At 42.6% G+C, this 23,623-nt stretch overlaps 2 protein-coding genes across 8 annotated transcripts in view; one reads left to right on the top strand and one right to left on the bottom strand.

The window, feature by feature from the left end:
• Positions 1–4,315, top strand: part of kcnh3 (potassium voltage-gated channel, subfamily H (eag-related), member 3) — a 124,545-nt gene extending 120,230 nt beyond the window's left edge. The window contains exons 13-15 of the mRNA XM_061691718.1: positions 1,395–1,495; positions 1,599–1,651; positions 3,401–4,315. Coding sequence (XP_061547702.1) covers positions 1,395–1,495; positions 1,599–1,651; positions 3,401–4,315 — 1,069 coding nt within the window. The remainder of the gene's footprint in view (positions 1–1,394; positions 1,496–1,598; positions 1,652–3,400) is intronic.
• Positions 4,316–12,771: 8,456 nt separating this feature from the next.
• armc8 (armadillo repeat containing 8) overlaps positions 12,772–23,623 on the bottom strand; it is a 31,051-nt gene continuing 20,199 nt past the window's right edge. For 3 of the 7 annotated variants that reach the window (XM_061692012.1, XM_061692015.1, XM_061692014.1), the window contains exons 18-22: positions 22,343–22,438; positions 22,157–22,252; positions 20,286–20,358; positions 14,146–14,239; positions 12,773–14,058 (exon numbers count right to left, since the gene is read on the bottom strand). In XM_061692012.1, the coding sequence (XP_061547996.1) occupies positions 14,025–14,058; positions 14,146–14,239; positions 20,286–20,358; positions 22,157–22,252; positions 22,343–22,438 (393 nt within the window). In that variant the 3' untranslated portion in view covers positions 12,773–14,024. Of the gene's footprint in view, positions 14,059–14,145; positions 14,240–15,258; positions 15,356–16,955; positions 17,430–18,060; positions 18,146–20,285; positions 20,359–22,156; positions 22,253–22,342; positions 22,439–23,623 lie in introns of those variants that run through there. The other 4 variants (XM_061692013.1, XR_009769563.1, XR_009769562.1 and 1 more) reach the window with 4 other exon arrangements.

Below are 23,623 nucleotides of genomic sequence, written 5' to 3'. Positions count from 1 at the left end.
ACCGCTGTATAGAACTGCCTCAGCAGCTCCCGTGGCAGGCCGTGCTTTCTCAGAAGCCGCAGGAAGTACATCCTCTGCTGGGCCTTTTTGAGGACGGAGTTGATGTTGGTCGCCCACTACAGATCCTGAGAGACTGTAATTCCCAGGAACTTGAAGGTCTCGACGGTTGACACAAGGCAGCTGGACAACGTGAGGGGCAGCTGTGGCAAAGGATGCCTCCTGAAGTCCACGATCATCTCTACAGTCTTGAGCGTGTTCAGCTCCAGGTTGTGTCAGCCGCACCACAGCTCCAGCCGCTCCACTTCCTGTCGATATGCAGACTCGTCACCGTCTTTGATGAGGCCGATGACAGTGGTGTCATCTGCAAACTTCAGGAGTTTGACACCCGGGTGCGTTGAGGTGCAGTCGTTCGTGTAGAGAGAGAAGAGCAGCGGAGAGAGGACACAACCTTGGGGGGCCCCAGTGCTGATACTGCGTGTGGATGAGGTGGCCTCCCCCAGCCTCACCTGCTGTGTCCTGCCCGTCAGGAAGGTGTAAATCCACTGGCAGATGGCAGGTGAGACGCTGAGCTGGAGAAGCTTGGAGGAAAGGAGTTCAGGGATGATGGTGTTGAATGCTGAGCTGAGGTCCACGAACAGGATCCTCGCGTAGGTCCCTGCACTGTCGAGGTGTTCTAGGATGAAGTGCAGTTCCATGGTGACTGCATCATCTGCAGAACTGTTCGCTCGGTAGGCAAACTGCAGGGGGTCCAGCAGGGGACCTGTGACCCTCTTGAGGTGGTCCAGCACGAGACATTCAAAGGACTTCATGACCACAAATGTCAAGGCGACAGGCCTGTAGTCATTTAGATTTAAGTGGCTTTCTTGGGGACTGGAATGAGGGTGGCGCTTTTGAAACAGGATGGTACTTCGCACAGTTCCAGACATCTGTTGAAGATCTGTGTGAAGACTGGAGCGAGCTGGGCCGCGCAGACTTTGAAGCAGGATGGGGACACATGGTCTGGGCCTGTCGCTTTGTTAGTCTTTTGTTGTTTGAAGATGCGTCTCACATCCTGTTTGTGGATGGTTAACGCAAAAGTCAGAGATAGTCGTCGGTGGTGCGGCCGGGTGGATGTGGGGTGTGAAAGTGTCCTTTTCAAATGAGCAAATGCCTCCCTTGTAGCCCAGTTGGAGGAGGCAGCAGTTTAACAGCCAGACAGGGCCTGACTGACTGAGCAAGATTACAATCCTGGCCAGTAATCAGGAGCTCTTTCACAGTGAGCTGAACCAGCAGAGATGTAATCAGGCCTTACAAAATCTACTTCTCTGACTTCAAATTGAGGTCACCCACATGCGCAGCGATGTCAATGTGTCCATGCAGTATCATAAAAACCTATTGTGCACTTTTCTGCATAGGTTTGTGGACGGCATTGAAGCGGAGAACAATTCCATGTCATCCCAGAGGTTTGAGTTCTGTCCCAGCATGTCACCTGCAGCCACGCCCTCCCCATATCCAGGTAACAATCCACCTAAGCAACCACCCAAGTGAGGTCTTGTCTGAGTGACAAGGAATTGAGGTTTCACATTCTTAACAGTATGTGTGCGTGTGTTTGTGCGCAGGCAGTCGGGAGTCTTCCGAGATCAAGCAGAGTGTGTACAAGTTGACAGAGGAGGTGAGCTGTTATTGCTTTGACGCATGTTGCTGTTGGTTTGTACATTACCAGACTCTTGTTTAGTCCAATGCATACTAGAACATTTCAACAGTTCACCATTTAGCCCTGAGAGGGGTACAAGTAATTATATAAGGGCGTATGCATCATTTGTAGTCATTCAAAACAACTTGTTAAGCTGCTTCAGTTTGCATTTCATCATCTAGCAACTCGGCAGAAACATTTCAGATTGCTGATGCAACTCTAAGATGGCTTATGATTTAATCATCAATGAGTATTTTCATGAACGTGTGCTCTCTATGCAGTGGAAAAGCAAAAATCATTCATAAAGTGGACCGGCTTTCCCATGGATACCATAGAAAAGAGGATGGTGGTTTTCCACTGAGAAAAAAAAATTGGAGAAAACTTACAAAAACCGCAATGCACCTGGGAAGTTGTATACAATATAACAGTATATATAACAGTATACAATATGTTCAAAGTATGGGGACTCTTTTTAATAGTTTGGGTTAGTACGCTTTCCAAATCGAGGTCCATCAAGGCATGCTTAGATGTGGTTGGTGTGGAAGAATATCCATGATCAGTGACATCTGACCTCATGGATTTTCTCGGGGGTAAAATTCCCACAAGACACATTCAGTCGATCAATCGATCCAATTGTATTTGTATTGCACTTTTCATACATAAAAAAAATGCAACCGAAAGTGCTTCACAGAGATGAAAACAGACTAGCAGGAAATATACCCCTCCCATCTCCACATATAAATGCAAACTCAATGGAAATTTACCCCCCCCCCCCTTCCCCTTGCATTACTTTCACTTTTATACATTAAGTAGTTTTGAAATCATTACTTTTACACTTTGACTTGAGTAAAAAGCCAGAGTGGACCTTCAACTTCTACGGAAGTCTTCTTAATCCCTAATATCTATACTTCTACTTGAGTAATGAACGTAAATACTTTTGACACCTCTACCGACTGATTGATAGTTGTCCAACCCCACAAACTGTACAACAGTTCAATCGGGTTTTGCCGCGTCGCACGGCGTGCGGAAGGCTTAAAAGAAAGAGGATTATACATTGTGTATTTAAAACCACCTCATAACGTTGACTAAGTCCACTAGCGTAATGCTAACACACCTTAGGAAACGCCATAGACAGTCTCATGAATAGCATCTACTGTATGTGGCGGTGTTATAAAGCTTTAAACAATATAATATATTTGAACACAAACGGTGCAGCAACATCTGGAGAAAGATAATAGCAACAATCCTCACAGGCATATAGTCTTTATCTTCTGTGAAAAAAACCACTAATATTACTGCAGCTTACTGAGTCATTTAGAGTAGTTGTGAAACGCTTGTTTGTTTGTCTGCATGACTGCATTATAGCGTCCCCAGTGGCCAAGTCGCGCATGATTCCCAAACAGTTTAATACATTACATTCTATTCAATTGTTACTATAATATGTAAAACGTAAAATATAACAGAGCCATATTTTCTTATTCAAAAACTCCCAAAAATGTTTTAGGCGAACGCTAGAATGGATGGATGGCATTTCTATACATTTCAATGGGGAAAGTGTTAATTCTTAAAGTTTCTTTATGTGTAAATTTAGTTACGATCTTGGTCACAAACTAAATGAAAGTCGTAAATCACTGTACCACTGTATAATTTCTAACATGTGACTGTAGTAAATGATTACCATACATTATCATCATAAAATGACAATGTATCTGCTCATTCACCACACAGATGAACAGCCTCTCCAGACAGGTGTCCAAGCTCAGCCAGGAGCTTCAGGAATTGACACACCTGCTCAAGCCCCTCCTCTATAGAGGGCCGCAGCCACAGCCACTCTTGGTGGCCGCCGTGCCAAATTTGACCCCACCTCCCAGCAGCAGCGCCAGCCGGCTGTCGGCGAGCGCTGGCCCGACGGTGCCCGCTCCAGTCACGCCGTGCTCCCTCCTGAGACCGGACACTCATTCCCTGTTGGATGGCGGGGACGTGGAGGGTGTTGACCTGCCGCAATGCCTTCTCCCGACTTCTCATTCACCACAAAGGCCTAATCCCTCACTGCCCCCATGCAACAATCTCCCCTTGCCAAAGGAAGGACTTTTTGAGGGGTCCCCGATCTTGGCCCCCTCTGGTATATTTATGTCCTCGCTGCAGGATCGTCCCCCGCTGGCGTCTGGCACTCCGTCACCATCACTCTCCTTCTCCATGTCCCTCTCCTCCTCTTCATCCCTCTCCTCCTGCCACCCGTCCCGACAGGCCAGTTGTGTCAGTCGAGGAAGCCTGCTCCCCCCGCCTCCCTCCCAGGACACACCTCCCCCGCCGTGGCCCCCACACTGCTCCGCGCCGGCGTCTCTTGCATCCTCCCCAGGGGACCGCTGTTTGAGACTATCCCCGTCCATCCCGCTGGCGTCCCTCGTCGTTGACGCTGGGCCCTCCCTCATCTCCCTGCCTTCATCTCTGGACTCACAGAGCAGAAAGCCCAGAGAACGCTACCTCGCTCGGGCTTCTAACTCGCACCTTTGCCGACAGACCGGGCCGGGCGACGGTGCCCTCCAGGAGATGGAGATGCAGGAACGGCAGGCCAAGGCGGGAGAGGAGAGGGCCTCCTCGGAGCACATCAGTTTCATCGATGACGATGAGCCAGCGGTATGAGGGGTAGCGGGACAGAAAAAAAAATGGGACCAAAGGAGATAAGATCAGGGAAATCCGGTGTCAGGAGCACCAATGGAGCTACAACAGCACACATTGTTTTATGGGGTGTCCAAACTACAGCCGCGGGGTCCCATACCCGCAGCATATAATGGGTAAAAGTAACAACTGACATGACCCATGTCATTTGCCTGCAGTGTACTTCTTACTTTCTACACTGGGTAGCAAGGAAGGAAAACGACAAGAGAAAAAGAATACATCTGACTTCCTCATTTTTCACACAAATGGTGATTGTTTGCTACACTTTCTGATCAATGTCAAGGTCATTTTAGCTCAGCTTGCTCTTGTTTTGGTTCTGAATGGGGAAATGGGATTCGGCTGCTGCTCAGTGCTGTTCTAGTAGCATACAAAGCTGTCGGCCAGCCAAAAATCCCAAAGAATGCATGAATTTTTGCTTTATCGTCACTGCCAGGCTGTTTTAAAAAATTGGAATATATATAATACAGTATATACACAGTGCTGTGGAAAAGTATTTTCCCTGTTCTCAAACTTTTTGGGGGAATCATTTTCCCACTTTCATGTTTAGGCTCATCCAACAAACAAAACAAAGACAACCCAAGTAAGCATAAAATGCTGTTTTTAAATGATGGTTTTATTATTAAAGTGAAGATGAGATGGCTTCCTAAAAAAAATAAATCACGATATCAGACACTTGGCTATTCATTCGTCAAGTCTGATGATAATAGCGAAATGACCACGTGGCTACATGAAATGACTTACTCTTTCGTTTTAGGTGCTCGTGTACAAACTGTGAACCAATGTCACTTGTAGTCCAGTCTTTGTTTGTGATGAAAACATGCACAGACACACACACATACTTGTGCACAGCTAGCATCTGTGAACTCGTGTATAATATAAGCGACTTGCATGAGTACGCTATAAGAGTGTATCCTATCATATCAACATATAATTTCATCGATGTTCGAGGCAAATAGTTAAACGTGGGTCCCCGGTGTCAATTCAATTCTTCATATTCTTGTTATACGTTTGGCGAGATGACCAGGTTTCAAATGTGACTCATCCTGTGCCTTTCGAGTTTCGCCGAAGCCATTCTGGTACACTTTGAAGTTCCCGTATCTGCGCTCGTACTAGCTTTACATTCCCGCTGTCGCTTGGTTATGGAGCGGCCTAGTCAAAGTCTGGACTTGAATTTGATTTGATCTGTGGAATGACCTTCAAAAGGTCGTTCATGCTCGAAAACCCTCCAAGTGTTGGTGAATTTGAACAATTCTGCAAGGAAGAGTGGGCAAAAATATCTCCACAGAGATGTGAAAGACTCATTGCCAGTTATAGAAAATGCTTGATTTCAGTTGTTGCTGCTGAGGATGGCCCAACCAGTTATTCGGTTTAGGGGGTGGGGGGGGGCATTATTTTTTCACACATGGCCAGGTAGCTTTGAAAAGTTGTTTTTTTTCTTTAATAACTAAAATTGCCATTTGAAAACTGCATTTTCCCTTGACTTGGGTTATCCTTGTCGGATACAGTATTTACAGTACATTTGTTTAATGATATTAAAGTGGGGAAACTGTGCAAAAAAAACCCCCAAAGAAATCGAGAAGGTGGCGGATACTTTTGCACAGCGCTGTATATAACATATAAACACTTTGCATATCTTCACCTAAACTGATGGATTGGTTTTAGCGTGTTAAATAAATGAAGGGGGAGAATGTCAAAGTGACCCTTCCATCCTTCGATTTTTCTATATACGGCCCTTCACAGAAAAAGTTACAGTATGTCCGCTCTTAGTGCTCCATCTCTACGGCTTCTGTAGCAGAACCTCCGTGGTGAGTTTACCTGACTTCTAATTCTCATTTTGCTGAGTTCCAAATTTTAGACCCGCCGTGGATATTTTTTTAAACTACGTTTGTACTACACTTGCTTTCATTGGGTCACCGTCATCAGTGGAATGGTTGTCGCTCTTTCCCCGCCGCTACACTTAAAAAGTAACAGGACCACACTGGCTATTGCCCCAGTTGCGCGCTCTACCACGTCAATAGCGGTTTCCCAGTTAGTGCCCCACAAGTTGAAAGTATTTGTCAAATTCCAGGAGTTCTTGTTCAACACCGAACAAAAATATGAACGCAACACTTTTGTTTTTGTTCCCATTTTTCGTGAGCTGGACTCAAAGATCTAAAACTTCCAAAGCCCATTTCCTTCAAATATTGTTCACAAATCTGTCTAAATCTGTGTTAGTGAGTATTTCTCATTTGTCGAGATAATCCATCCCACCTCACAGGTGTGGCATATCAAGATGCTGATTAGACAGCAAGATTATTGCACAGGTGTGCCTTAGGCTGGCCACAATAAAAGGCTACTCTGAAATGTGCAGTTTTGCTTTATTGTGGGGGTCTGGGTCAGAAAACCAGTCAGTATCTGGTGTGACCACCATTTTCCCCACGCAGTGCAACACATCTTCGGATAGAGTTGAACAGGTTTAGGATTGTAGCCTGTGAAATGTCGGTCCACTCCTCTTCAATGGCTGTGCGAAGTTGCTGGATATTGGCAGGAACTCAAGTCGGTTACGACGACGAACTGCAGTCAGGTCGTGACCCAGATGAATACGACGAGCATGCAGATGAGCTTCCCTGAGACGGTTTCTGACAGTTTGTGCAGAAATGGTTTGGTTATGCAAACCGGTTGTTGGAGCAGCTGTCCGGGTGGCTGGTCTCAGACGATCTTAGAGGTGAACATGCTGGATGTGGAGGTCCTGGGCTGGTGTGGTTACACGTGGTCTGCGGTTGTGAGGCCGGTAGGATGTAGTGCCAAATTGTCTGCAACGCCTTTGGAGACAGCTTATGGTAGCTAAATGAACATTTAATTCACGGGAAACAGCTCTGGTGGACAAAAGTGTTGCATTTATATTTTTGTTCAGTATATGTCCAAGGAGGAACCATGTTGGTTTTGAACGTGAGCTGGCACGAAACGGCTCAATACAATCCTATAAAAAAAATGTCAAACTTTATACGGACTAACAACAGTCACATCTTTTTAAACTTAACCATAAGGAATTTACATTCAAACAAGAGTCCTGTTTGTTTTACAAGTTTTAGGGATTATGATACAATACGACGATAAGGATTCTTAGAACGTTGTTAGATTTGAATGGTATCTGATACCAAATGAGGTAGTTCAACTTTCATTACTCTCTCATGTTCTGACAATAACCCGATTGATTTTAATGAATATTTGACCCGGCATAACTCAGGCAGCTAATATCGAAGGTCAGGTTGCAATTGGGCGGCACGGTGGACGACTGGTTAGAGCGTCAGCCTCACAGTTCTGAGGACCCGGGTTCAATCCCCGGCACCGCCTGTGTGGAGTTTGCATGTTCTCCCCGTGCCTGCGTGCGTTTTCCCCGGCCACTCCGGTTTCCTCCCACATCCCAAAAACATGCATTAATTGGAGACTCTAAATTGCTCGTAGGTGTGAATGTGAGTGAAAATGCTTGTTTGTTTCTGTGTGCCCTGCGATTGGCTGGCAACCAGTTCAGGGTGTACCCCGCCTCCTGCCCGATGACAGCTGGGATTGGCTCCAGCACGCCCGCGACCCTAGTGAGGAGAAGCGGCTCAGAAAATGGATGGATGGAGGTTGCAATTGTTCGATTGCTCATCTCCAAACATTCAACTATGGGTCTGTATCTACAGTAAGGGAGAATCCTGTAACTTTTGATTTCACACAGGAAGTAGCTAACAACAACTACTTGAATGATTTTGAAGGATATTTCAACTACGATAGCCCACGTAGTTTATAATGTAGGTCAGGCTGCTTGATCTTCAAGCCTTCAGGGAAAATGGCTCGATATCGACGGAAGAACCCTGTTAATTTTTAATGGGGCATGATACGAGGGGCAGTCAAAAAGTAATGCGCCCAATTTAATTTAACCTGCTAATAATTGATTTTTGTTTTTTTCAGAAATTTTCACGGTTTGTAGTTTAAATCCTTGTTTGAAGATTTATTTTCCGAAATGTTTTGTTGAAGTCTATCCTCTTCCTGTCAGCCATTGGGAAAATGACGTCATTGCTGCTTGCCCGTCAGAAGCAGAGAGCTTTGATTGAATTTCTTGGAGAGAAAGAATGAGAAAGAAGAGAAAGAGAGAGTCTGCAGTAGACTACAGCACAGTCAAAAAGTGGGTGTCCATGATCAAAGATGAAGAACAAGAGCCTAGCACTATTCCCAGGATTAACCACTAAAGATGGTCTGCCGCTCCTTTTCTTGTCACAGTGGTCCCTCAAAGCAGGCTCTTGTTCTTCACCTTTGATCCTGGACACCCACTTTTTGACTGTGCTGTAGCATCTTCATACACATTTTGCAACTTTTTGAACATGTTTAGTGGTGGTTCCCCTGCCAAAGGAAGAAATTCAAACACACCTCCCTGCTTCTGAACGACATCCAAAAATAACTTTGTTTCCAAAATGGCTGACAGGAAGACGGCAGGCTTGAACAAAACATACATTGTCCCTTTCAGTGAGATACAAGGCAAATTTTCAACTGAACATTTTCGCACTTTTAGGTATTTTTTGTGCCTCATCACGATAACCCTATCGATTTTAAAGGATATTTGACAGTAGATACAGTACCCTCGAAAGCTAACGGAAGAACCCTGCTGATTTTAAATGCAAAGTTGAGGCAGCACAATGTTCAGGGATTATCATCTAACGTCCCTCCAATAAACCTATTTATTCTAAAGGATATTTGATGAATTTTTGACTGTCCATATTCAAACTTTCAGGGAATAGGGTTCTACTGTATGTCTAAGGAAGAACCCTAAAGATTTTTCGATGAGATCTTACACATGAAATTGTAAAAGTAGCCTATTGATTTGAAAGGATTTCTGACCCATGTGCCTAAATCTAATGTCACGAGTCAGGTTGCCCACCATCAAGAAACAAACAGGGTTTAAACAGATACAAATATTTGTCCCCCCGTTTGGAGTTTTAAAAGGAGTTTCATTGTTTATGCCAAAGACAAAATTGTCATTTATAGGAAATAGAAATTTGTCATGGTGGTGGGACTCTATCGTTTAGTATCGCCACAGTTGATCAGGACTGTTTACAACTTTCACATCACTCCAGAGCTTTAGCCATCCAACCATCGGTGCCTTCTCCTCCATGTCAGCACTCCTGACATCCCGAGCAGGCATTTGGAACAAACAAACAAAATAAAAGCCATCTGATTAAACCTTGCACCTTTATCCCAAAACATATTTTTGTCATGTGGAATTGTGGAGGAAGTATTTTTGTTGATAATCTCTAATGTAGCACACACACACACGCACACACACACGCACGTGCACACACAGTGTTCATCTTCAAACTCTGTTTGCCAAAGCTGGTGCAAGACACCGGCCTGGAAAACTACACTACACATGATGCATCCCTGAAAAGTGAGTGAAGGAAGGGGGCTGAGGTTTATTGTAAAAAGTTTTATTTGGTTACGTCGCACCATGTTACTTGTAAAATATCATTGTTTGTTTGTTTTTTACACTCCGCAACAAGATGACAAGAAGGAACTCACTTCGGATTGGGACGAAATCGTTGGTATGTTTTTTTTTTGTTTGTTTGTTTTTTAAAAAAGACAACATTGTGAATCCAATGCATGTCACAGCTTTTGTTGCATGAGGAATGTGCCTGCTTTGGAGCTGCACAGGGGGGAATGCGTGCAGACAATAAACCCTGTGTGAGGTCTAACATGTATTTTATTATTCAAAACAGAAAAATAATGTGGGAAAAGACCTCTGTTACAGGCAGCAGGGTTTACGACAATAAAGAAGCATCGTTTTGTAAGCATAATCGTGGACTCCTGTGATGTTTGTGGGAACCACTGCTACGCTCACTGGACACGTCATTATGTACACCTGCACTATCTAATACGGTCCAATACAAAAGTTGCATGGAGAAAGGAAAAAAAGTCATCACAACATGGGGGTACCAGTGATGACAATGATAGAAAAATGTGATGACAACTATAAACCAGAAATTAGAACTTTATCGATTTCAATAACAGCCTTTTTGAAGGTCTCACTGCCTTCTCTTTCATCTTCAGTAAGTGAAAAGCATGCTTGGCTGGACCAGCAGGCCACCGACTCAGCCAGTGAGGAATATTCCATTTCTATGCCTTCAAATAGTCTTAACTTGCGTTCACAGAATATTTATAATCGTTGTCCATCTATCCTATCAATTACATTTTATTTATGTAGCGCCAAATCACAACACGAGTTGTCTCAGGGCTATTTACACATGGAGCAGGTCCAAAACCACACCCCCCCACTTATTGAAAATTCAACTGAACCCCACGAGCGAGCACGAGGTGACGGAGGCAAGGAAAAACTCCCTCTTTGGAGGAAACCTCAGCCAGACCAAAGACTCAGTGTGGGGCGGCCGTCTACCTCAGTAAGAGCAACAGAGAGCGACAAAGAGAGAGGTGCAGTTTTTGGCTGCACCTCCAGAAGCATTGGCACCTTCCATTATTACTGGGAGGGGGAAGAGAGAGGTTAGTGTCATAGGGAGATTAGAACTGAGAGACGAGAACATGCAGTACGACAACTGTTTAGCAGGTCAACTAGGAACCACACTATGGTGAAGAATGATCAGCCAATCAAGGAAAGAAAATGCATAGCCATACAAAACAGACAGTGGGTGATGGTACATGAAACATGGAATTAGAGGTTGCAGACCGTGAGAATTTCTTTTTTTTTTTTTTAAATGACTTAGCTGTCCCTCAGCATCCGACACTCAGATATGGTGCTCCATATTGTATGTGAGCTCCCGCATTAATTAACGCCTGAAACTCCAGTAAAGCACAGGAGAATGACAAAAATGAAATAAAATGTCATAATTGTCCATCAATGTCCGGTACTCAGTTTTTAATATTTAACTAAACGTGAGCAGAGAAGAAGCTGCTTGGCCAGGTCTTTACTTGCTGCTTGCTTGTGGGTCTTGATGCCTTCAATGTCTTCAGCAGGAGAAAAGCATGATCTTTTGGCTTGATATCAGACAGAAGAACAGTCCATATTTGCCATCAAAATGTCACTTACAATCTGTTTAGTCTTTGTCCTTCTGTCCTATCAGGTTTGTAGCATTTGACTGAATGGGAACACGGAGTACAGGAGTCTTCATTTGCAGCTTATATGTGGGTGTATGTGCCTTCAGCAAGTGAAAAACAGCCTCATGCCACTTACTTGTCACCTGACCGATTCAAATCCTGGGGCTGACTGTCTGCTGTCGAAGTGTACTTGTGCAAGAAACTGAACCCTAAATTGCCTCCAAACAAGAGGCATATGAAGACATGTATGCCAGGTTGGATACTAAAGAAGGAGAAACAGATCTATACATATTGGCCAGACAGGAATAAAAGAGAGTGGTAGAATCTACTTTATGTGAAAATTTGACCGGTGATTTACGACCTTCGGCCGGAAGTGTTGACGTCGTCGGAAGAAATCTAATATGAGCAAAGGTTATTTCAGAAGTTCGTATTAAACTGGTAGCCCTTCACATCAGTACCCAGTTGCCCTCAGTTTCATAAAGGTTGGTGACCCCTGTACTACCACATCAAGTAGGTTGGGCATCGAGAATCAATTGGAAGCGGGACTAATGTTCCATTTCTCCCGGTTCCCAGTTTCGATGCCGAGTCCTCCGGCCCCAAAGAAGAAGTGGCGAAAACCAAGGAAGAAGCGGCAAAAACCAACAAAGAACGCGCACAAAGACACGCTTGTGCCTAACGGCGGCGAACAAAAGTGTTTCTTAACTTTGTTAAAATTAATGACCAGTCGCTTCAGTGCATGAGATTATATCGTGCAAAGGAGGCGTCCGTGATGTGTAGCATCTGACGCGCAGCATCTGACGCGCTCCGGGCCTCAGCCTACACTGCGCGGAGCTTCAGGGAAGTCAACTATCAGTCAATTGGGTGAGTGAGACAATAAAATACATCTATGCCAACATTGAGGCAGCTAACAAGGTAAACTGTTGGTAGCACTTTTACACTGATGATTTTTAGCGTTCATTTTAGTCTTTAAACCAACGTAAGAGCCGATGACAGAAATAAAAGCTTAACATTGAGCTAAACTTCACCGTAGCAACTTTACATCACGATGAATTGGGACAAAATTCACAAACGTCTCACAGTACCACAAACACTAACCTTGTGCCTCATTGGTGGGTAAGGAAAAATGAATCACCTATTTATAGCTTTTGGTTCCATGCATTAAAAAACACTGGTGCCGTATGAAGTTGCTTTTCATGCCAAAATGCTGAGTTCCGGTGCGTACCGTTTGAAATAAAAGGCTACGAGCTTAAAACAGGAAGTTAAAGTTAGAACTTGCACATGTAAACCATTTGACGTGATAGAACAGTCCAAAATAATGATTTTAACAATGCTTTATTTAACTTTTAGCTGAAAAATGTAATAATTAATATTAAGTCAATTGTGTTAGTTCCACACACATTGCCTGAACGCCGAGTCAAATGTTCATTTTGGTCTATGCTGCGGGCTGCTAAGAAAAATGGATGCTCATAATTTGGACACAGTTTATTTAAAGCACGCAAAAAAAATTTGACCCAGGCCCCGAAAAGAATCAGAATCGAGAATCGTTTGGAACCGGAATCGAAATAAGGAACCGGAAATGCTCAAATTCAAACGATGCCCAACCATACCATCAAGTCACTCATTGGTAATGATAAATTCTCAATATATTTTTTATGAAGCTTCTTAATTCAAATCTACAAGTTTACACTTTAATCACATCTTGTTTTATTTCAGACTGACTTACCAGAAAAATAAAGAAGCAGCACACATTAGCTCCTTTGCAGGGACTGCATATATTTTTTGGGAGAACATTCATCCCATCAGAGCATTAGTGAGATGTGAAATGTAAGTGAACACTTCAGGGAAGGGGGGAAAAAAAAAAAAAAAAAAAAAAAAGGAAAACTTAAAACATGATTGAGAATACATGACACATAATGCTCTTATCCTGTGATGCAATTTACTGTTCACAAAGTGGAGGGTGGGGATTCTCAATTAGTTCATTTTCTGGTAATACGTACAAAAGTACGTTTATTAAAAAGTTAAACACAAATAGAAAAGAGGAGTCAGGATGCCACAGGGCTGAGTGCGTGATGAAACATTTGCTTCAATAGGCAGACTGAAGACAAACTGCTAATTTATTTCTAAACAGGTCTTAAAACAACACGGGGTAAAACGGGGGAAAATAACATTCCAAAAATAGATATTTATATGTTCATATTTATATATATATATATATATATATATATATATATATATATATTCACGAGGTATGTATACACAGGAATGAAAACATCCACATTTCAAAATAGTTGTCTGTTTCCTTTCCCTCTGTCTTTTGTCTTGGAGAAAAAGAAGGAAAGCACCCTCTTAAAAAAAAAAAGGAAAATCTTGTCATCCAGTTTCCTCAACAAGTCGAGTCCATGACACAGATGTCAAACCAAAAAGCTCCAAGCTTCACAAAAAATAATGATATCTCCAAGCCGTCAAGGGAAGCCGTGTCGTTACAAGAAAGAAAGATAGAACGGGGGAAAAAAAGAAAGGTGTCTTTGTGCAACTCAAAAAACTTCAGCTGTTCACCAAACAAAAACAGCAGGTGTCTTCCCCGAGTGATGCTTGTGACACACCCCTGTGGTCATGCCAGGTACTGCTGCATGGCCGTCTTGGCCCTGTAGGGACACCAGAGTGCATTTGTTGTTTTGTTGTTTTCTTTGTTTTATTGTGATGAAGAGGGTGGGAGGCAGGCTGAGGTTCACCTGTCGCTGAGGTTGGCGTCGCAGGCCTGCGAGAGTTTGTGCAACATGTCCACGAAGCCCAACTCCCTCAGCTTGTCCTGGCGCTCCTGAGAACCTGACAACACACAGAGGCGGGGGAAACATTTCCTTAAACCTTCCATACTGTTTGGGTCAAATTTGACAGCAATAAAAATTCAAAAATACCCAAAATGTCATTCTTTTCCTCTGAAGTTTGATGTCTTTCCTTAAAGAGAATAGCATTGTGAATATTTGCAAAAATGCAAATATTCACAATGCTATTCTTTTGTACAGGTGTGACAAATTTGTGTACACTGAAGCTGTTCCGTATGGACTGAAATATGTGCCAGCAGGAACTGAATTTTAATCATTTATATTTGAATTTCTACGTTTGAATAATTGCATTGAAATACTGCATGTGAAAAACATACTTGAATTTGTATTGTTTCATTTGGAACATTGCATTTAAAAACTGAATCTGAATAGTATATTGCAGATTGAATGTAGGTGTGTATGTGAGTGCGAATGGTTGGTTGTTTATATGTGCCCTGCGATTGGCTGGCGACCAGTTCAGTGTGTACCCCGCCTCTCGGCCGAAGACAGCTAGGATAGGCTCCAGCACGCCCCGACCCTAGTGAGGATGAGCGGTACAGAAAATGGATGGATGGGTGGATATTTTCAAATTCAGTTTGATCATTTCAGATTCAGTTCAACAAATTCCATTTCAAATGAGCTGTGACAAACATCCGCGGACTGTAGGAATAGCAATCGATCGGCAATACACATATCTCCTCTTGGGCCAATCGGTGCCTTCGTTTTTGAGCACGTGACATATGGACTTTCCGGAAAGTAAAATCTTCTAACCAGCTTCAGTATTTTAACCTTTATACCACCTTTCCTGAACTTTTATGGAATGTATCGTACGGTCAGAAAGAGATAAAAAGGGTGCTGCAATCCTTTGATTCATTCAGTATTCATAGGAAAAGCATTAAAGCAAATCAGGTTTACGGTATACTGAAAAATTTGATTTATAATGGGAGTCAATGGTGCCATAGAATGTGATAATAGCGTATAGTCAATTTCTATCTCTTATTTATAATAACGTAAAAAATGTACCATGGTTTTTGTTCATAACTGTGTGGCCAAATGTCATCCCTCTAACCTTTAACTTAAACAGATCTGTCTTTGTGGGAAACATCAAAGTGAAGTGAATCTGAAACGAAAATAAATATATCATGAGAATTGTCATTGCGGATAAAACAATCTTACATTCACTTTCAAGTTTATTGGACTTCAGTTCCAAGCTAACAAATTCAATTTAAAACTATACTATTCAGATTCAGTTTTTTACTGCAAAGTTTCCATTTAAACAACAAAAATTAAAGTTGTGCTTTTAAAATTCTTTTTTTTTTTAATGCAATTATTCAAGTTTACTGTGATTGGCTGGCAACCAGTTCAGGGTGTACCCCGCCTCTCGCCAGAAAGATTGCTGGGATAGGCTCCAGCACGCCCGCAACCCTAGTGAGGAGAAGCGGAACGGAAAATGAATGAATGAATGAATATTCAAGTTTAGCAATTCAAATTCAAATATAAATGATTAAAATTCAGTTCCTGCTGGCACATATTTTGCCCCATAGTTCCAGGTCAAATTTGACCAGTGTGTTAAATCAAGGAAAATGGTGGTAATGGTGGGAATCTTGAGACAGTGAAACTACACATGCCATAAATGTATTGAAGGCTCAGAGGGGGGGGGTAATCGCAAAACAGTAAGAACCTTAAGTCATGTACAGCGGCTGAAATATGTATTCCCAGCATTTTGGCATGAAAGGTAACTTCACACAACACCGGTGAAGACAAAAGTAAAACGAGACGGCATGAAAAAGAGTAATGAATGGAACCAAATGCTGTAAATTGTTGATTCCTTTTCCTAATCACAGATGAGGCACAAGGTTAGTGTCCGTGATACTGTGAGACGTTTAGTTGAAATTTGTCCCAATTCAATTGTGATGTAAAGTTGCTAGTTTGACCTTTGCTGAAGTTTTAGCTCATTGTCAACCTTGCAATGAGACTGTTTCTACTTTCTTTCCAGTATCAGTAAAGGCGAAGGAATGGAGTATCGGCTCTTACTTTGGCTTAAAGACTAAAATAAACGCTAAAAACCATCAGTGCAAGAGTGCAACCCACCGTTTAACTTGTTACCTCGCTCAATGTTGCATAGACATATTATTATTATTTTTTTTTATATTTTATTGTTTCACACTCACCCAACTGACTACATTTAAGCTCCACGCGGTGTAGGCTGAGGCTCGGAGCGGGAGGGAGCACGTCAGACTTCTACACATCGCAAAAGCCTGCTTCGCAAAATATAATCTTATTCCAAGTGCTGCACTGAGGTAACTAGTCATTTATTTTAACAAAGTTAAGAAACTCTTTTGCTCGCTGCCGCCTTTGGGCACAGGGACGTCTTTGTTTGCGTTCTTCGTTGATTTTCGCCACTTTTCTTCTTTGGGGTCGGTGGACTGTAGGCATCGAAACTGGGAACTGAAATTTTATAATTTGAACGACTAATGGAGAACCGAAATGTTAGTCCCAGTTCCAATCAGTTGTCGATTCTCCATGACCAAACCTAATCAAGATATACTATACTGACAGACTACTACCCAAAAAGACAGATGCCATGAAGAAGTTCGTTTTTGGACCGGTGAACTTAGTTCAACATTTTGAATTAATGTGCTAAAAACTGAACTACCGTATTTTCATGACCATAGGGTGCACCGTATTAGAAGGCGCAGTCTCAGTTACGGGGTCTATTTCTGTATTTAACACATACATAAGGCGCACCGTATTATTGAGCGCAGGCATGGTAAACATACGCTCGCTTAAAACATACGGTAGCATGCATGCACGCTAAAACAATGTTTTTTAAAAAGGCAGGGGGGGAGCAAAACTGAGTTTGGTTGTACTTTATTGAAGTATTTAACAATGTATTCACATTATTTTTTTTTGTCAATCCTCAACCACAAATCCATCAAAGTCCTCATCTTCTGTATCCGAAATGAACAGCTGGGCAAGTTCTCCAACAAACATGCCGGGTTCCCTCTCGTCATTGTCGGAGTCAGTCTCGTTGCCGTGCAGCTGTTCAGAAATGACGCCGGCGTTTTGTGAAAGCTCGGACAACAGTTAAAGCAGATACCTTAGCACAGGCATCCACAATCCATTCACAGATGGTGGCGTGACTCGCCCGGCGTTGCCTCCCAGTCTGAGTTGCACTTGGTTTTTCACAGCGGCTGTGAGATGGGCGCGCATGGAGTCACAGATCAACAGGGACGGTGACGCGTGGGAAAAAAAAAACAAAACATCTGGTCTCTTTCCGTACACCTCACTCAGCCACTCTCTCATTTTCTCCTCATTCATCCAGCCCCTTTGATTGGCCTTAGCGATGACTTCGTCTGGAAACTTTTCTTTAGGCAGCGTCTTTCTCTTAAAAATCACCATAGGTGGCAGTTTCTGTCCATTACCATGGCAACCAAGCACAACACCAAGACAGACCTTGAAAATGTTCGATTTCCATTTCTTCTGTAACCGTTATTGCCCTCAGTCGAATGGTGACTGTAGAGACGCTTCTCCCGGCTGTTCTTTGCTCATTAATCCATTGCTCGAGTTGGTCTTCCAACTCGGGCCACCTCGCCTTGTTTCCGCGGAAACTCAGCTTCGTCTTCTTGACTTGGCGAAGCTCGTTTTCCTGCTTTCTCCACTTGCGAACCATGGATTCGTTGATCTTGAATTCTCTCGCGGCTGCTCAATTCCCATGTTCCTCCGCGTAATTAATAGCTTGCAGTGTAAATTGTGCTTCGTAAGCGTGTCCCTTACCCAAAACCGATGTTTTACACAATGCACATACCGGCGCTATATACCTACTGGGGGCGTGTCTATAGCATCCTCTGTCTCATGCACCCTTCCTCCTTTACGTCCGCATGCTGTCCTCAGTCACGTCCGCCGTCCTCTATATAAGCAGCGTGTCGGCAGGAAATGATCCCAGTCAGTCAAGCGGAGTGCTCATTAAAGTCACACAACATCATTTACAGATTTTGGAACTCTGTGCACACATAAGGCACGCCGCATTATAAGGCGCCCTGTCCATTTTGGAGATAATTTAAGACTATTAAGTGCGCCTTATGGTTGTGAAAATACGGTAGTGCAATTTTGGAACAAAGAACTGAACTTTGAACTTCCGTAATTTCTCGTGTATAATGCACATTCCCCCCCCCCCCCCCCCCCCCCCGAAAACAATAGTGTGCATTATACATAGGTATAGTGGCAAATGGGAAAAAAAAACTTTCAGATTTTATAAATGTATGCTGCCATTTACTGGTTATGAAAAAGCTGTACACTTTCATTCCAAAATGCCACCGCCACCTAGAGGTTATGAGAAAGGTGTACCCTTTCATTCTAATATGCCACCACCACCTAGTGGTTATAAAAAAGGTGTAGCCTACACTTTCATTCCAATATGACATGGGTACGTAAGACTACATACATGTACAATTGTGCTCATAAATTTACATATCCTGACAGAATTTGTGTTTTGTTTTTTCCCCCCAAATACGACTGATGACTGAACAACAACATCATTAATTTTTTTTGTGGTTATGTTTTTTTTTTTTTTTAATGATAATGATTTTCTGAAATCCATCCATCCATTTTCTGAGCCGCTTCTCCTCACTAGGGTCGCGGGAGAGCTGGAGCCTATCCCAGCTATCTTCGGGCGAGAGGCGGGGTACACCCTGAACTGGTCGCCATCCAATCGCAGGGCACACATAAACAAACAACCATTCACACTCACATTCACAACTACGGGCAACTTAGAGTTGTCAATAACCCTACAATGCATGGTTTTGGGATGTGGGCGGAAACCGGAGTGCCCGGAGAAAACCCATGCAGGCACGGGGAGAACCTGCAAACTCCACACAGGCGGAGCCGGGGATTGAACCCCGGTTCTCAGAACTGTGAGGCAGACGCTCTAACCAGTCGTCCACCGTGCCGCCGCTTTTCTTAATCCCATTCAAATAAAATTGAATGTGTTTCGCCTGGTCCATGTTTTCTTTAAAGAATTGTACCCATCTTCTGCCTGGGTAATCAAACATATGAGCACAACTGTGTGTTTTCTAATTTAATAAATAAACGTAGGCCTGTAAATTTCAAAACATGAGCAAGTCAATTTAAAAAAGTATTACGTCTGCAAATAAAGGGCTTAACTTCATAATAATAATAATATTATATAATAATAATCATCATCTTTTAAAAAAACTAACAAAACACAGATTTCATGTTTTGATCATATGGGTAGAACCAAATCATGAATCGTAAAAATGCATTACACAAAGGTAGAAGGGTTTTCCAGAATTTTGAGGTTACCTTTGAGGGTGCGCATTATACATGGGTGCACATTATACACGAGAAATTATGGTAGCATAGAAAATGAACACTGATCCCGTTGTTTTTCAATTGAGTGGTACAGTTTATACGTCACATTAAAGTTGGAAAAGGTAAATATCTTGGTCTCAGGCATGGTGGATGACTGGTTAGCATATCCACCTCACACTTCTGGGGTCATGGGTTCAAATCCGGGCTCCGGCCTTGCTGTGGGAAGATTGCATCTTCTTCCCGCGCCTGCATGGGTTTGCTCCAGGTACTTGGTTAACACATTCACTGCCATTGACGGCTTTAGATGTTAAATATCCATGTTGACTGGGAAGGCTGGCAGTGAATGAGCTAATTGAAGACAAAATTTCCCATTGGTGAATGTGAGTTTTTCTATTTGGCCCTGTGATTGGCTGACGACCAGTTCAGGGTGTACACCGTCGCTCGCCCAAAGTCATCTGGGATAGGCTCAGCACACCCGCGACACTAGTAAGGATGGATGGATCTTGGTCTCATTTTTTTATATCACAAAAAAACCTGGGATTTGAACAGAAGACGTGTAGACATCTACTGTATGTCATAAACCAAAGAGCCCCTCTATCACTATGTATGTTTTTCTGATATTTTGCACACTTAATTTTGTGCAAATTCAACAAAATTCAAACAAATACATTGATTATTGATTGATCCCAACAGGCTGCCTGCGGCGTGTGCTGTTTTACCGTCTTCCTCGTTCCAGATGAGGTTAGAGATGCAGAAGGTGGTGGCGAGTTGCAGTTTCACATTGGAGTGACCCTGAGGGTTAGAAATATGTTAGACGTTTAAAATGTTCAATTGAGTTGGACAATAAATTATCATTAGGACCAGAGCATGAGGTGTAAAGGCCTTTTCTCATTGAAAAAACAGCACAGTTTCATACAGGAAGATGACATTTTGGTAGCCATATCTACCTGTAAAATACACGAGTAGGCTTTACTCGAACAGGATTTTTGGGGCCGACCGATCAGCAAGTTTAAAAAAACCGATAACAAGGTGGAGTAATGTGTCCATTTACATGACTTGTTCATTTATTGTATATACTTGTGTACTGTATGACTTGTTCATTTATTGTATATACTCGTGTACTGTATCCATCCATCCATTTTCTGTACCGCTTATCCTCATTAGGGTCACGAGTGTGCTGGAGCCCATCCCAGTTCAAAATTATTCTCTAGCATTTTAGATAAAAGTGAAAACATCAATGACCTCTAGGGGGCATTTAAGGATTGGCCACTGACATAAGTTTAGGTCAAATCAACATTACAACATGACAGAAATAATGGGTGCTAATTTACTGGAATGAAATTATTTTATTTTATTTTTTACTTTAATAAATACCGTTAATGACATGCTTACTCTAACTTTCTCACTGTCCCGGCTATATGGAAGGGTGTTGTCAGTTTGCCCACCTCCCACGCTCCTCCTTGTGTACATTCTACAGGTGCCCGATCAAATTTGTTGTGTTGAAGCATTTAGATGACGTTCCCCACGACGTAGTTGTGCACAGACTTCAAATAACTTACGTGTTGTTTGTCTGAGACACCCCAAAATAGTCTCACATAGACGAAGTGTTTTTTCACCGACAACAACAAAAAAAATGTCTTGGCCGTCAGATAGTCACAGTACTACGCCAAAAGACACGTGACAAGGCTAAAAATAAACTAAACAATACCGATCACACCAATCAGATCTGGAGCCTATCCCAGCTATCTTCAGGGCAAGTGGCGGGGTGTACCTTGAACCGGTCGCCAACCAATCGGCGGGGTACACCCTGAACCGGTCGTCAGCCAATTGCAGGGCACATATAAAAAAACAACCATTCGCACTCACATACCTAAAGGGTCTAATACAGTGGTTCTCAAATCTTTTTTACACCAAGTATCACCGCCCAAAAAATAGTCTCTCCAAGTACCACTATAATGACCAACATTAAAATACAAGAGGGTAGTAGTCCTAAATATTTATCAAAAACGAGACAGATGTTTTATTCATAAAGTTGTAAGATTACAAAAAAATCTATCATTTTCCAAGAATAAAGTCAAAATTTTATGTGAAAAACTTCAAAATATATAGTCATGAGAAAAAACAAATGACAAAGTTGTGAAACTATGGGAAAAACAAAACCCCAAGATTTACAAGAATTATGACAAAATATTACAAGAAAAAAACTAAAATGATGGAAGACCGAACAGTACAAGAAATACAAAATAAATCATGACGGGAAAAATAAAAATTAAACAATAAAGTTGTCATATCACATGAACAATTTGTAATTTTATGTGAATAAGGTCAAAATGTTATAAGATTTCAGTTTTAGGAAAAAACTGTGCCTAAGTAATGATTTAATTAGAATATATTCCACATAAACGGCAAATCAAAATTGTACTTAAGTAAATATTTAAAACAAACTTCTTAAAGATTACATGCAAATTTTCAAAACAACTGAACTATACTTGGGCAATGATTCATTGGCGTACCCGCAAGGGAGTCCGGGCCCATTCAAGTGGCCCTCAGCTTTCATTAGTACAATGACGATGCATAGCAGTAGGCCTACCATGTAGTATTTGATTTTCTGCAACATGTCGTCGTTGGTCATGATGAGCTCCTTGGCCGTGTTGCCGTCAGCGATGTTAGCAAGAATGCACAGTGTCTGTTCAATGATACGGTTGAAATACAAGTCAGTCACACGAAACAGTGGAGCAGACATCCCATAATCAAGCAACAGTCTGGCTCCTCTCACCTGCTCTTTGACCTCCACGCTGTGCTCGGCCTCCAGGATGAGCGTGACGGCCTGCATGATCTGCTTCCCATGAGAAGTCATGATCTGGTCGATGTGCTGACAACAAAGGAAAACATGCTGGTGATGCAACATGCTGGCTTTTACTTGCATGACACTCAGAAATGTAATAACTACCACTTTGTTGAAATTGATAATGATTTTAGGGCGTTCTGCTTTTAAACAAGTTGGTTGTGCACTTCCTCAAATAGTGGCTTTCACTCTTCAATTAATTACCAGGTGCGTTGTCCACATACAGTGGATGTAAACTCTACACACACCTGTTCAAATGCCAGGTTTTAGTGAAAATCGCACGAAGATAAATCGTTTCAAAACTTTTCCCACCATTTTGAAGGTGCGGTGGTGGCACAAGTGTGCACTCTCTCCTATAACTGGGGATGTGGCTGTGTTCAGGATAAACCAGACGCACTCAAACTCACGTTGAATAGGAATCAGCACACAACTACCAACTTTGAAAGTGCCTCTGGTTAACCCCAAATAAAGTTGAGTTGTTGTAAGCTTATCCTGGCATTTTTGTTTTTGCTTTGTCATAGGATCATGTAAGTATTCACACCCTTGGCTTAATATTTTGTTGGAGCACCTTTGGCAGCAATCACAGCCTCAAGTCTTCTTGGGTATCTCTATGAGCTTGGCAAACCTGTTTTGGGGCATTTTCTCCCATTCTTCTCTGCAGATCTCAAGATCAGTCAGGTTGGATGGGCAGCGTTGGTGAACAACCATTTTTTGGCCTTTCCAGAGATGTTCGACTAGATTCAAGTTCGGGCTCTGGCTGGGCCACTCAAGGAAATTCACAGGCTTCTCCTGAAGCCACTCCTTTGTTATCTTGGCTGTGTGCTTTGCGTCATTGTTGTGTTGGAAGGTGAATTGACGCCCTAGTCGGAGTTCCAGAGCATTATGGAGTAAGTTCTCAAAGAATTTCTCTATATCAGAATCAGAATCAGAATCATCTTTATTTGCCAAGTATGTCCAAAACACACAAGGAATTTGTCTCCGGTAGTTGGAGCCGCTCTAGTACAACAAACAGTCAATTTACAGAACACTTTGGGGACATAAAGACATTGACAAAAAACAATTGTGCAAAAAGATGCAGAATCCTCTAGCACTTAGAGCAGTTCGAACGACTAATATTGCAATAGTCCGGTGCAATGACCATTGTGCAAAGGGCGCTGAGACTTCAAGGAGTGTATGCGGTTTAAAGTGACGAGTAGTGCGATCATCTGGGAC

The sequence above is a fragment of the Phycodurus eques genome, chromosome 12 (genome assembly GCF_024500275.1).
Source record: "Phycodurus eques isolate BA_2022a chromosome 12, UOR_Pequ_1.1, whole genome shotgun sequence".
NCBI lineage: Eukaryota > Metazoa > Chordata > Actinopteri > Syngnathiformes > Syngnathidae > Phycodurus > Phycodurus eques.
The sequence above is the reverse complement of the archived record's forward strand: the minus strand, read 5'-3'. Positions and strand labels throughout refer to the sequence as shown.